Source organism: Bos indicus x Bos taurus, chromosome 18, assembly GCF_003369695.1.
Source record: "Bos indicus x Bos taurus breed Angus x Brahman F1 hybrid chromosome 18, Bos_hybrid_MaternalHap_v2.0, whole genome shotgun sequence".
In the NCBI taxonomy this organism is placed as follows: domain Eukaryota; kingdom Metazoa; phylum Chordata; class Mammalia; order Artiodactyla; family Bovidae; genus Bos; species Bos indicus x Bos taurus.
In genome coordinates, this window is record NC_040093.1 from 19937342 (window position 1) to 19952294 (window position 14953).

The following is a 14953-nucleotide window of genomic DNA, read 5'->3' on the forward strand; positions in this document are numbered from 1 at the left end:
TTCCATGGACTGTATAGTCCATGGGGTCGCAAAGAGTCGGACACAACTGAGTAACTTTCGCTTTCACTTTTCACTTTCAACCATTGTTAATATCTGTAAATAAATTAAGGTACTCCCAGGAAACATGTAAGATAGTCTGAGATGGGCAAAATGGGTTAGAATCTGGCTTCCGCTGGATGCCTGATAGAGTCTAAGGTATATGTAGTGAGAGAGAGATGAGGAACATCTTGAACAGAACACATGGAGTTGACTGGAGGCTTATAAGAATTCTTAGGTCCCACACTTTGGGACACAGGAAATAGGCTGAGAAACTCATGTGCCAAGGAGGGTAAGTCTCCCAGCGCCACTTGAGATGTACCCGAGGAGGATAATGGAAAAGGGGATGACTCCTGGACAGTGAAGACATAAGCCACAGTGAACAAAGATTTGGGAAGTTCCCCACCCTCAAGGAGCTGTGGGTGCATGCTCAGTCACTTCAGTCATGTCCAGCTCTTTGCAACCCCTTAGACTGTAGCCCACCAGGCTCCTCTGTCCATGGGATTCTTCAGGCAACAATACTGGAATGGGTTGCCATGGCCTCCTTCAGGGGATCTTCCCCACCCAGGGATCAAACCCACGTCTCCTGCATTTCAGGCAGATTCTTTACTGCTGAGCCGTCAGGGAAGCCCCTCAAGGAACTGATTTGGTGCTAATTAAGGAACCCTCCCAATTTACAAAATAGGAAAGCAGTGACTTCTCAATTATGCATTTTGACCCATTCCATCATTGTATATTGAGTGAGTAGGTGAAGGATAAATAATTTGACTTTTTAGTTCACTTGTTCTGACATAGGTTCACTCATGTTCCCTGCCCAGCTCTTGCGGCCATTTGAGTTTTTGACTCTAAGGTATTATTTGATGACATGAACTAAATTGTAGTCCTGGAAGTGCAGTGGCTCAGGGTCCATTCCACTACCCAGGGATGACGCCTGTGTTCTGTGGGTGACTTCACAATGCCCCCGCGGTTCCCAGCTTCCTTCTGTAGTCTGTATGTAGGTAGCCATGCTGACTATCTTGTGGATGCTTAGCCTTTTCCTCCCTGCTTCGTGTGCCCAGATATTAGTCACCTGTGCCTATAAGAGTCTCTGCCAGCAGGCCCTGCTCTCGGGCAATGATGTTGTCCTGCGATGTGACCATCTCCAGGCATACTGGTACTTTTCTTCCTTTCAGGGGGAAGCTCCCTTTTTGGTCTCCTCACTGCCTAACATAAAGAAACTGCCTGGGGGCAGCCTCCAACTGAACAAACCTCAGCCCTCCCAGACAGGCCTCTATCGCTGTGAGGACAACAACACAGCCCTTGTGGTAGAATATGAGATAGACTTCCAAGATGTCACCATGCTGCATATTACCCACAAAGGACTAGGCCAAAACCCTCTGCAGAATCAGAGCCTGAGTCTGGGTAGAGAGGAGATCATCTTCACCCACTGGGAGCCCTGGCAGGACTGTAACCGCTGTGGGGTGCCAGGTGAACGCAAACGCCTGGGGTACTGCTACATCCAAGAGTCCCTGGAAAACTCAGTGCCCTGCTGGCTCTATCTGGGAGATGAGAAGCTGTGGTCCAGCCGCTTGCAGCCTGAGATGCAGGTGGAAGCCTGCCTTGTACCTTGCAACCATAGCAAGGAGATCATCCAGCCATTCTTCACCTTTGACATTTCCAAGCTGGGCCAGTCAACCAACAACATGCAGCTCACCTGCCCCTTGGCCTCCATCTACAGGTGACTGGACCCGGGCATTAGCCCTGCCTTTGAGCCTCACCCAGGCCTTGTTTCCTGTGTTCACCTGGGCCAGGGGTTACATTCCAATAGAAAAGCAGGGTCTGTCTTCCAGCCCATAAGCCTTCAAGGTCAATCTGTGCGGGAAAGAATCTCTTCACTGGCTGTTCAGATGTTCATTCAGCAAGAATCCCGAACTGTGGCTTCTGAGCCACATCCTAGGCAGGTGATGTTGGGGACACAGTGGTGACCAACAAAGACCTAATCCCTGCCCTCATAGGCACCTGTTATTCATAGGTAGACCAATACAAAGCCTAGAAACCAAGACATTCCGGCCCATGCTCATGCCAACATAGACTTTACTGTGATTTCTATCTCCTCACTAGACTCTGACTGATACAATTTATCTATCCATCCTCACACCAATGCTACAGTAACTTAATTATTATACCTTTATAATAAGCCAAGATATTGGTAGTATAGATTTTTCAGCTTTGTTCTTCAAGATTGTCTTGGTTATTCTTTACTTTTTATAAAAAAAAATTGAAATCAGCTTGTAGTTTCCATCTGAAAGAAGTCTTGTTTTTTTTTTTTAATTGGCACATAATTGAATCTAAAGATAGAATCAATATATTATAATATTTAATCTTCCAATCCATGAACATTGTAAACACTTTCATTTCTTGGCTTTCTTTTATTTCTCCCAATAATGAGTAGTTATTAATGTAGGGGTTTTACATATATTTTATTATATCTGTTCCTTGTATTTGATTTGTTCATGCAAGTTGCATCTTTTAAATTTCATTTTCTAATTGCTTGTTGTATATAAAAATATATTTGGTATTTATATACAGCATTGTTCAGTTAGTTTTCTGTGATTGTGGTTTTCATTCTGTCTGCCCTCTGATGGATGAGGATAAGAGGCTTGTGAAAGCTTCCTCAGTCCTGTCTAACTCTTCGACCCCATGGGATGGGAGGGACTGGCTGTAGGTAAAACTGGGTGTTGCTCTGGTGGGCAGGGCCATGCTCAGTAAATATTTAATCCAATTTTCTGCTGATGGGTGGGACTGTGTTCCTTTCTCTGGCCAGACTATGGTAGAGGTGATGGCAGTAATAGCTACCTTCTTCAAAAGGATTTATGCCAGCATGCCAGAGCTCCCATGTCTGCTGCAGCCAGAGCCCCTGTCCCCGCAGCAGGTCACTGCTGACCCGTGCCTCAGCAAGAAACACTCACTCAATGGCAGGTCTGGCTCAGTCTCTCGTGCGGGTCACTGCTCCTTTCCCTTGGTCCTGCTATGCATGAGGTTTTGTTTGTCTAACTCAATGAAACTATGAGCCATGCCATATAGGGCCACCCAAGGTGGATGGGTCATGGTGGAGAGTTCTGACAAAATGTGGTCCATTGGAGAAGGGAATGGCAAACCACTTCAGCATCTTGCCTTGAGGACCCCACGAACACTATGATAAGGCAAAAAGATATGACACTAAAAGATGAACTCTCCAGGTCAGTAGGTGCCCAATATACTAATGGAAAAGAGTGGAGAAATAGCTCCAGAAGGAATGAAGGGGCTGAGCCAAAGCAGGAACAATGCCTAGTTGTGGATGTGTCTAGTGGTGAAAAGTAAAATCTGATGCTGTAAAAACAATATTGCATAGGAACCTGGAATGTTAAGTCCATGAACCAAGGTAAATTAGAAGTGGTCAAACAGGAGATGGCAAGAGCGAACACTGATATTTTAGAAATCAGTGAACTAAAATGGACTGGAATGGGTGAATTTAATTCAGATGACCATTATATCTACTACTGTGAGCAAGAATTCCTTAGAAGAAATGGAGTAACCCTCATAGCCAATGAAAGAGTCCAAAATGCAGTACTTGGATGCAATCTCAAAAATGACAGAATTATCTCTGTTTCCAAGGCAAACCATTCAATATTACAGTAATCCAAGTCTATGCCCCAACCACTAATGCCAAAGAAGCTGAAGTTGAATGGTTCTATAAAGACCTACAAGACCTCCTAGAACTAATACCCAAAAAAGATGTCCTTTTCATCATAAGGACTGGAATGCAAAAGTCAAGAGATACCTGGAGTGACAGGCAAGTTTGGCCTTGGAGTACAAAATGAAGCAGGGCAAAGGCTAACAGAGTTTTGCCAAGAGAACGCTTTGGTCATAGCAAACACCCTCTTCCGACAACACAAGAGACGACTCTACACATGGACATCACCAGATGGTCAATACTGAAATCAGATTGATTATATTCTTTTCAATCAAAGATAGAGAACCTGTATACAGTCAGAAAAACCAAGACTGGGAACTGACTGTGGCTCAGATCATGAACTCCTTATTGCAAAATTCAGACTTAAATTGAAGAAAGTAGGGAAAATCACTAGGCCATTCAGATATGACCTAAATCAAGTCCCTTATGATTATACAGTGGAAGTAACAAATAGATTCAAGGGATTAGATCTGATAGACAGAGTGCCTAAAGAACTGTGGACGGAAGTTTGTCACATTGTACAGGAGACAGTGATCCAAACCATCCCCAAGAAAAAGAAACTCAAAAAGGCAAAATGGTTGTCTGAGGAGGCCTTACAAATAGATGAGAAAAGAAGCAAAAGACAAAGGAGAAAAGGAAAGACATATCCATCTGGATGCAGACTTCCAAAGAACAGCAAGGAGAGATAAGAAAGGCTTCCTAAAGGAACAATGCAAAGAAATAGAGGAAAACAGTAGGATGGGAAAGACTAGAGATCTCTTCAAGAAAATTAGAGACACCAAGGGAACATTTCATGCAAAGATGGGTCCAATAAAGGACAGAAATGGTATGGACCTAACAGAAGCAGAAGATATTAAGAAGAGGTGGCAAGAATACACAGAAGAACTATACTAAAGAGAACTTAATGGCCCGGATAACCATGATGGTGTGATCACTCACCTAGAGCCAGACATCCTGGAATGCAAAGTCAAGTGGGCCTTAGGAAGCATCATTATGAACAAAACTAGTGGAGGTGATGGAATTCTAGTTAAGCTATTTCAAATCCTAAAAGATGATGCTGTGAAAGTGCTGCACTCAGTATGCCAGCAAATATGGAAAACTTGGCAGTGGTCACAGGGCTGGAAAAGGCCAGTTTTCATTCCAATCCCAAAGAAGGGCAATGCCAAAGAATGTTCAAACTACCACACAATTGCATTCATCTCACACGCTAGCAAAGTAATGTTCAAAATTCTCCAAACCAGGTTTCAACAGTATGTGAACTGAGAACTGCCAGATGTACAAGCTGGATTTAGAAAAGGCAGAGGAACCAGAGATCAAATTGCCAAAATCCATTGGCTCAAATAAAAAGCAAGAGAATTCCAGCAAAACATCTACTTCTGCTTCATTGACTACACTAAAGCCTTTGCTGTGTGGACCACAACAAACTGTGGAAAATTCTTAAAGAAATGAGATACCAGACCACTTTAGCTGCCTCCTGAGAAACCTATACGCAGATCAAGAAGCAACAGATAGAACCAGACATGGAACAATGGACTGGTTCCAAACTGGGAAAGGAGTACATCAAGGCTGTATATTGTCACCCTGTTTATTTAACTTATATGCAGAGTGCATCATGCGAAATGCTAGGCTGGATAAAGCACAAGCTGGAATCAAGATTGCCGGGAGAAATATCAATAACCTCAGATGTGCAGATGATACCACCCTTATGGCAGAAAGCAAAGAGGAACTAAAAGCCACTTGATGAAAGTGAAAGAGTAGAGTGAAAAAGCTGGCTTAAAACTCAACATTCAAAAAACTAAGATCATGGCATCCAGTTCAATCATTTCATGGCAAATAGATGGGAAAACAATGGAAACAGTGAAAGGCTTTATTTTCACGGGCTCTAAACTCACTGCAGATGGTGACTGCAGCCATGAAATTAAAAGATGCTTGCTCCTTGAAAGAAAAGCTATGACCAACCTAGACAGCATATTAAAAAGCAGAGGCATTACTTTGCCAACAAAGATTCTTCTAGTCAAAGATATGGTTTTTCCAGTAGTCAGGTATGGATGTGGCAGTTGGACCGTAAGGAAGGCTTAGCGCCAAAGAATTGATGCTTTTGAGCTGTGGTGTTGGAGAATAGTCTCAAGAATCCTTTGGACTGCAAGGAAATCAATCCTGAATATTCATTGGAAGGACTGATGCTGACGCTGAAGCTCCAATACTTCAGCCACCTGATGCGAAGAGCTGACTCATTAGAAAAGACCCTGATGCTGGGAAAGATTGAAGTCAGGAGAAGGGGACAACCAGAGGACAAGATATTTGGAGGGTATCACTGACTCGATGGACATGAGTTTGAGCAAGCTCCAGGAGTTGGTGATGGACAGGTAAGCCTGGCATGCTGTTGTCCATGGGGTTGCACAGAGTCGGACATGACTGAGCAACTGAACTGGACTGATCATCATCATTCAAGGATTCTACACTGGTGAATTCACCTACTCACTAGAATTTATTTGTAACCCCCAAGTTGGTACCCACAGTCATATTCATTTGCAGACATGCACAGAGTGGCAAGAAAATTGAGTCACCCAACAATGCACATTCCCAGCCAAGGCCACACAAGGTGACACTCTGCCTTCTGGTTTCAGCTCCCATACTGTGTTAGCAAGCACGGTCCTCTTCATGGTCTATTTAGTGCCATGCTTTTGGCATTTTTGTGTTTCTATTGGTGATTTTGATTTTCAATATTTATTTATTTTTGGCTGAGGAGTTTAGGAAAGAATCTGGGAAAGGGGCTACCAAGAAAAAAATATATTTGTTTAAAATGAGTTGAGTCTCGCAGACCTCCCACAGGTCCTCTGTGGGAGGACCAGCACGTGCAAAGATTCTAAGGCATGAGCTCTTTGCTTGCCTGATATATTCAGGGCACAGTCAGGAGGCCGGCATGGCCGGAGCAGTTGGGTGGGGAAGGGTAGGAGGTCAGAAGGGAACCAGAGAGGATTTAGTCAGCTCTCCGACTCTTTGCAACCCTATGGACTGTAGCCTGCCAGGCTCCTCTGTCCATGAGATTTTCCAGGCTAGAATACTGGAGTGGGTTGCCATTCCCTTCTCCAGGGGATCTTCCCAACCCAGAGATTGAACCCAGGTCTCTTGCATTACAGGCGAATTCTTTACCACCTGAGCCACCAGGGAGGTCCCTGAAAAATGTGTTGAACGCTCACATGTGTCACTTTAACACCAAAATAGAGAGGTGATAGAGAAAATCCTGAATAGACAAGTTGTGTCCTTCTACCCCAGCAGAGTGGAAGGCTTGGGAGAGAAATGAAATAAGATTGCTAACTTGTCACAGGACAGATGTGGGAATTGTGACCTCACATCCCATGGAGGTGGACTACAGTTCTTCCTGCTATCAGGGCTGAGGCTTGAGGTTCATGGATGACCTCACAAAGTCCAGGGTGGGGCCCAGCCCACTTTCACAGTCGCAGTCCACCATGCTGACCACCCTGTGGCTGTTGCTCTGCTTTGCTCTCCCGGTTCACGAGTCGCCCTTTCCTATCAGCTGTCCTAATCACAAGCATTGTCAACTGGCCCTGCTCTCAAACAATGATATCATCCTGCACTGCAATGCCCCTGGGGCACAGTGGCAATTCTTGACGCCACTCAAGACCACCTGGGCCAACAATTCCACTACTAATCTCAACATGGTAACAATGCTCAATGGCAACCTTCTCATTAAAAATCCACTACCCTCCCATACAGGCATTTATAACTGCAATGACAAGGATGGCAAGAAAGTGATGCGGTATGAAATTGACTTCCAAGATGTCGTCACCCTACATATTACACACAAAGATCTGGACCAAAAGCCCTTGCAGAATGAGAGCCTGAGTCTGAGTAGCAAGCAGTTCGTCTTCACCCACTGGGAGCCCTGGCAAGACTGTAACCGCTGCGGGGAGCCAGGTGAACGCAAACGCCTGGGGTACTGCTACATCCAAGAGTCCCTGGAAAACCCAATGCCCTGCTGGCTCTATCTGGGAGATGAGAAGTTGTGGTCCAGCCGCTTGAGGCCTGAGATGCAGGTGGAGACCTGCCACATCCCGTGTACACTCATAGATGCGAAATATGTCATTTTTGACAACTTCCAGCTTAGAAACAAAGTGGGATCTGCGTGGCTCACCTGCCCCTTAGGATCTATCTACAGGTGATGGAATCGAGTACCAGCCCTGCCCTTGACCCCTTGCCAGGCTCTCCCCATCTGGGAGCCTTTGTGGTTAACCTGTGCAGAGAGGGAGGGATTCTGCGTTGCTAATCAGTACCGCAGTCTCTCTCCTTGGGCTTCTTTGGATATCCCTCTTGGTGTCCACTGAGCCACACACAGATAGAACAAGGACAGCTAGTACCCAGGAGCACTCGGCTGGCCCTAGGCCCAGCCCTGCGCTGGGTGGTGCTGTGGACGTGGTGGTCATCAGGTAGCTGCACATCTGGTCCTTAGGAAGCCCCTAGTCCAGGAGGGGAGACGGACCAGGGTGGTCAGGATTGGAATGGGAGAAGCTCAGGCAAGTGATGGAACTGTGAGGTAGGTAGCTCAGGAAGCTGTGAGACTCTTGAGTCCTCAAACTCATGTGGAATGATCATCAAGCCTGGGATGAAAGGATGGATGCCTATCATGACCTGTGTCCCTGGGAGCTCCCATTCTTGTTCTGTCTTCCTGTCTGGTGGTAGTGGTTGAGTCACTAAGTCGTGTTTGACTCTTTGCAACTTCGTGGACTGTAGCCCACCAGGCTCCTCTGTTCATGGGATTTCCCAGGCAAGGATACTGGAGTGGGTTGCCATTCCTTCTTAAGGGTTCCTGCCTGGAGCCCCTGGAAAACCTTTCCCTCTTCATGTTTTTCCCCCGCCCACCTGCTTCCCTGGTGGCTCAGATGGTAAAATATCAGCATGCAATGCAGGAGACCTGGGTTTGGTCCCTGGGTGGGGAAGATACCCTGGAGAGGGGAATGGCTGTCACTACCCCAACAATAAGAGCTGCAACCACTCACAGGACAGCACTTACCCTTTAGGCTGGTCCCTAGGCAAACACTCTTCTTAAACCACATCCTCTGCCATCCTTCTTCCCTCACCCAAGGAGCTGTGAACTCCAAGAAGGCTCATTCATAGATGAGGAATGCCTGAGGGAATCCTCAGCTCAGAGGAATGCCTGGGGGGATCCATGGTGAGAGGTGGCAGCACAGACCTTATGACACATACTTGGCCATGGGGACCCCCTTTGCCCTTCTCCCCCACTGGCCAGTGGCAACCCTTTCCTTGTAAGTTGGGAGCCTGAGCAACCTCTTGAGGGCTCTGCAGCTACCGGCTCTGGCTTCATTGCCTCCATCTGGTTTTCTTTCCCTTGGTCATCCCAGCTGTGACTTCTGTTGTTGTTATTGTTCAGTCACTAAGTTATGTCCCACTCTTTGTGACCCCATGGACTGCAGCACCCCAGGCGTCCTGTCCTTCACCATCTGTCTTTCTCAAGCTCATGTTCATTGAGTCGGTGGTGCCATTCAACCACCTCATCCTCTGTCATCCCCTTCTCCTCCTGCCTTCAATCTTTCCCAGCATCAGAGTCTTTTCCAGTGAGTTGGCTCTTTGAATCAGGTGGTCAAAGATCGGAGCTTCAGCTTCGGCATCAGTCTTTCCAATGAAGAATTATTCAGAGTTGATTTCCTTTAGGGTTGACTGGTTTGATCTCCTTGCTGTCCAAATGACTCTCAAGAGTCTTCTCCAGAACCACAGTTCAAAAGCATCAATTCTTCAGTGCTCAGCCTTATTTGCGGAGGAGACAATGGCACCCCCATCCAGTACTCTTGCCTGGAAAATCCCATGGATGGAGGAGCCTGGTGTGCTGCAGTCCATGGGGTTGCTAAGAGTCAGACACAACTGAGCGACTTCACTTTCATACATTGGAGAAGGAAATGGCAACCCACTCCAGTGTTCTTGCCTGGAGAATCCCAGGGATGGGGGAGCCTGGTGGGCTGCCCTCTATGGGGTCTCAGAGAGTCGGACACGACTGAAGCGACTTAGCAGCAGCGGCAGCAGCCTTACTTGTGGTCCAACTCTCACATCCCATACATGACTATTGGAAAAACCCTAGCTTTGACTATACAGACTTTTGTTGGCAAAGTCATGTCTCCTTTTTAATATTCTGTCTAGGTTTGTCATAGCTTTTCTTCCAAGGAGCAAGTGTCTTTCAATTTCATGGCTGCAGTCACCACCCTCAGTGATTTGGAGCTCAAGAAAATAAAATCTGTCACTGCTTCCACTTTTTCCCCTTCTATTTGCCATGAAGTAATGGGACCAGATGCCATGATCTTAGTTTTTTTAATGCTGAGTTTTATGCCAGCTTTTTCTTTCTCTTTTTCTTCCTCTCATATCTTTTTGTCTCCCTTTCTCCTTTCTTCCTCCTCCTCAAAGTATAAAAGTAACACCTGCTTCCTTAAAAAAAAAAAAAGCCCACAATTCAGAAATGTGAATGTGCATGTGACTCCTCCTTCCATCTAGAATCGCACACCTATTCCATGTCATTTGCCAAGTAAGGGGCACCTGAGTGCCCACCACAGGGAACTTGAAAAGAGAGGTCACTGAGGCTTCAAGAATTGCTATGTCTCCAGGGAGCTGAGGGGAAGGGCATTTCACGTGAGGTTACTATCTCGGCCTCTGCCACTTTACTGCTGTGTGACTTTAGCCTGTGGCCTCTCTGGGCCTCAGTTTCCCCATCTGTATAATATGGGTTGTATTCGTTTGCTACGACCACTGTAACAAAACACCACCAACCAGGTGGCTTCAACCAACAGGGCATTCTCTTCCAGTTCTGCAGACAGATCAAGGTGTCAACAGGGCCACGTACCCTCTGAGAGGCTGGATAGGCTCCTTCCTCGCCTCTTTCTGGCTTCTGGTGGTGGCCACAATTCTTGGCCTGCCTTGACTTGTAACTGCATCCCTCCAGCCTCTGCCTCTGTCATCACCTGGCATTCTCCCCCTGTGTCTCATGTCTCTGCCTCTTCTCTTTTCTATGGATATAGGTTATATTGGTGGATTTAAGGCCCATCTGACTCCCACCCTGGTGGCTCACATGGCAGAGAATCTGCTTGCAATGCAGGAGATCTGGGTGGGGAAGATCCCCTGGAGAAGGAAATGGCTACCCACTCCAGTGGGGCCTGGAGAATTCCATGGACAGAGGCACCTGGCAGGCTACTGTCCAGGGAGTCGCAGAGTTGGACACGACTGAGCGACTTTCCCTTTCACAACTCCCATCTGACCTCATCTGAACTAATTACAATGGCAACAACTCTATTTTCATATAAGGTCACATTCTGAGTTTCCTGTTAGGACATGAATTTGGGAAGTACAGAGGTCTTGCAGGACCTGGCCTCAGGGTCATTGTGATTCCTAAGGGAGCAAATGCCAGTAAAGACATTTACGACAGGGTCCCACACACTAACAGGTGTTACTATTGCTTTTATAATCTTTCACCTTGTCATTATTGTCTGTTGCTTGTCCCTTTTGTTTCCCAGCCATGATGGGTGTGTTATATCCCTGATTTATGTGTTCACTGATCACGTTTTTCACTGAGCATTTATAAACCAAGCATCTAAACTCTAGGCACCAGAGAGGCAATGAAGAACATAACCAAAAAAGATACCTGCTCTCATGCAGCAATAAACCAATGATATGAATGAAACACACAGTCTTTTTTTTTTATTATTGGAGTATAATCGCTTTTACAATGTTGAGAACCCAGCATTTTAGTTGGCAATAAAGGGAGGTGAAAGTTTTAAATAAGGAGAGCAGAGAAAGCTTTCCTGAGAAGGTGCCATTCAGCCAAGGCTGAGAGGAGGTGAGAGAGTTCTGTGCATTGAGGGAGAGCATTCCAAGCTGAGTGCAAAGATCCGGGGAAGGACTGTGCCCAGCCGTCAGAGGAACCTCTAGGAGGTGTGGCTGGGGCAGAGTGAGTGAGGGAGAGCAGAGGAAATAGGGTCAGGCAGGTAAAGAGGTGCACACACAGTTAGTGTCTTGCTAATTCTTCCAAATAACCCTCTGAGGTCACTGCAATCATGACACTCTCAGGTTTCAGATGAAGAAACAGAGGCAGAGGCGTTTGGTTAAGTGGTCCCGGGGAAGTAAGGGGCTGGGCTCTGAGAGCTCCCAGCCATCCTGCCCCCACCTTCCCTTTGTTCTTTGCTGCACAGCTCTCCTTGGAGGGGGATGCTCTGTTTGCTGTTCCCAGGGAGAAGGGCGCTGCCATCTCTACCTCCTTTCGGACATCGGTCTGCCCTCCCCCTCTCTGGGGTTTTGCAACTTTGTCCTCCTTCGCAGGCCCGTATTGTGGGAAGCCAACAACCTCTCCTTGACGTGGAAGGACCAGCTCTCCGGCAAGAGCATCAGCACCATCATGGACTCCTCCAATGGCGGCAGCTGGCTGCAGGTCTTCCAGTCGGCCATTTACAGGTGCTTTGTGCAGCAAGAGCTCATGGCTCAATTCAACTCCAAGGTCAGTGTGGATCCACTGAAGTTTCTGGTCCCAGAAAAGTCCAAACAACAACCAGAGGCAGAGAAGACCCGGAAAGAAAACGCCAACTCTGTCCTTAAGGGGCTGAACGTGATGATGCTCGTGGGCACGGTCTTAACTGTGCTGGGGTGCCTGTTCAAACAATTCCGCTTTTCCCAGAGCCGGAAGAGAAACAAGATGTTCCTGGTGAAATAAAGTCAGCCCTTTGGGTCCAGGAGACCTGGTCTCCTGTGCTTTCATTGCCCCACGCGTCCTGCTGCTCTGGGCTCACCCACACCTCACTCTGCACGTGTGTGGACCAAAACAGACACAGGGCCGCAGCTAAGGGTGACTGACCTCTCCCCAGTCCAAGTCCTGCTCTGTCGACTCATTCACAATCCTCATGCCACAGGTGAGGGAACTGAGGCTAGACTTCCTGTCTGGTCACCGTGGGGTGGGGGTGGGGGGACACCAGTTCAAACCCAGGTGGCCTGGCTAAAGCCTTGTGCTTCTCACAGGAAGGAAGGAAGGGCTGGAATGAGGCCATGTGGGCAGTGAGTCTCTGGGTGTGGAAATCGTAGCCACCTCACTCACCACACTCTCCCAAGGATGAGGGCAGGGATGGGGGGTGGGGGATGGGAGTGGGTCACCCCAGAAGCCCCTGATCCGCACTGGACTGCTGCCTTTCCTTGCCCGTTCCTTGCACCCCGCCTCCCCCACCGTCTCAGTGGCACTGGGGCCTCCAGGCCTCAATCATAGCTCCCTAGGTTAGAGGGGCCACCAGAGTGGTGGCCCAGTTAGCAGATGAGCACCCCACCTCCTGATTCTTGCAATGGCGAGAGCGCCCTCAGACACCCCGAGAAAGGAGAGACAGGCCTCTGTGCTGGGACAAGGCACTAGGCCTGGCCCCGCTGACCTGTGGCAATCACCAGGCCTGGCTGGCTGTTCCCAGAAAGGTTATACACTATTTAACAGAGTGCAAGAGTCAGAAATAAATATTAATGCCTTGTAAAATTCATGGCCCTGATATTCCATTGTGAAAGAACAACAGGGCAGATCTGAAACTTCCAGAACTTCTGTCTCCGAGAAGAGGGCAGTGCTCACCCCTCACACCCCAGACACTGTTGGTGAAACACCTAAGGCTTCACATGGTACCCAGGGAGTCAAAGATACCTCCAGAAGGGAGAGTGTTTGTGGAGAGCTAAAGGGGGGCCCACTGGGAAGCAGAGGCAGAGAACAACAAAAATAATTATTTTTGTTGTTATTTTGGGGGACCGCCTGGCACGGTCAGAACTCACATCCTTCACAAACGTTATGGTCCTCACAGCCAACTATGAGCCACACTGTGAACCTCTTTTTTGTAGCTGAGAACACTAAAGCACAGAGCTCTCAAGCAAGCCGCCTGAGGTCACACAGTGAACTTGGGAAGGGGCTGGCAATGGGAGAGAGAAAGGAGACTTCTGGATGCCCCCCAGATCTGCTCCTAGGAAACCCACAGTGCCCTGTGTCCACAGCAGCTCACTGCATAGCAGCTGAAAGTGAAACAGCCAAAGGCAAGCGTAGGTCTGATGCCCAGGCCTATCTGCACAGCACTGAACTGAAGTTCATACAACCCACACAAGGCTGTTAGTGCCCTACTGTGGTGGGTAGACCTTAAGGTGACCTCAGGGAGTCCCAACTCCCAATGTCCATGCCTTTGTGTGACTACCCACCCTTCATTGTGACTTGCTTCCAACCAATAGAATATTATGAAGGTGTTGGGTGTTGCTCCTTTGATTAGGTTATATCACAGAAGACTATCTCAGCCATGTAGAGCAGGAGAGGCTTTTCTGGCTCGATGAAGCAGGCAGCTGTGTTGAGGAAGCCCACCTGGCAGGGAGCTGTGGGCAGCCTCTGGGAGCTCCAAGTGTCACCCTTTGAGGGTGAAGCCCTCTGAAAGCCAGAGTCTCTAGCACACGGCTGCAAGGGAATGATTTCTGCCAAAAATTTGAATGAGTTTGGAAGTATATTCTTCTCCGGTTGAGCCACCAGATAAGAACACATCCTGACCAACACCTTGACTGGGTAGAGGACTCGGCCAAGCCATGTCTGGACTCCTGACCCACAGAAACTAGGGGATCATAAATGGTGCTGTTTAAGTTATGAAATGTATTGCAATTTTTTAAGCAGCAATAGGCAACTGATAACACCCAGCCATGCAACCCAGTCCAGTATTCTTACTTGGAGAATTCCATGGACAGAGGAGCCTGGCAGGCTACAGTCTACATGCCCACAAAAACGTTGGGCATGATTGAAGCAACTTAGCACAGCACACCCAGCCGTATCCCCCAGCCCACCACAAAGTCCTAGCATCGGCTGTCTCATGGATGGTTCCTGGATGCAGCAGTGGCTTCCTAACTTTGCTCAGAGGCCTGCTGGGCCAGGCATGGGGCAGGCTGGCAGCCTGGCTGTCAGTGCTCCCAGGAGCAATCCTTACTCATGAAGGGTGGGAATGGGAGGGTAGACATCCAGCTTCCCCAGTCCTATATGGTACAACTCAGAGGCACATTCCACTCCTTCTCTCAGAGGGTCCCCAGTGACCCCAGGGGGCACAGCTGCAGCCAGCTCTTTGGTTGCTGTTCAGTTACCGAGTCATGTCTGACTCTTTGTGACCTCAGGGCCTGCAGTACGCCAGGCCTCCTTGTCCCTCATTATCTCCC

The 14953-nt window shown here is 47.9% G+C and overlaps 2 protein-coding genes across 2 annotated transcripts; both read left to right on the forward strand.

The window, feature by feature from the left end:
- Positions 1 to 1040: 1040 nt before the first annotated feature.
- LOC113875325 (protein FAM187B-like) lies at positions 1041 to 1757 on the forward strand. Its single transcript, XM_027513656.1, has one exon. The coding sequence runs from the start codon at positions 1041 to 1043 to the stop codon at positions 1755 to 1757; it is 717 nt and encodes a 238-aa protein (XP_027369457.1).
- A 5461-nt stretch (positions 1758 to 7218) lies between these two features.
- Positions 7219 to 12709, forward strand: LOC113875326 (protein FAM187B-like). The gene is made up of 2 exons (XM_027513657.1): positions 7219 to 7928; positions 12083 to 12709. The coding sequence occupies exons 1-2, from the start codon at positions 7219 to 7221 to the stop codon at positions 12468 to 12470; spliced, it is 1098 nt and encodes a 365-aa protein (XP_027369458.1). The 3' UTR covers positions 12471 to 12709.
- Positions 12710 to 14953: the final 2244 nt, after the last annotated feature.

What these genes read in the sequence shown, in the direction of transcription:
- LOC113875326 (XM_027513657.1), top strand. Translation starts at nt 7,219, where the DNA reads ATGCTGACCACCCTGTGGCTGTTGCTCTGCTTTGCTCTCCCGGTTCAC. An exon ending in CCCTTAGGATCTATCTACAG is followed by an intron (nt 7,929 to 12,082) that starts GTGATGGAATCG and finishes CCTCCTTCGCAG; the next exon opens with GCCCGTATTGTGGGAAGCCA.
- LOC113875325 (XM_027513656.1), top strand. Translation starts at nt 1,041, where the DNA reads ATGCTGACTATCTTGTGGATGCTTAGCCTTTTCCTCCCTGCTTCGTGT.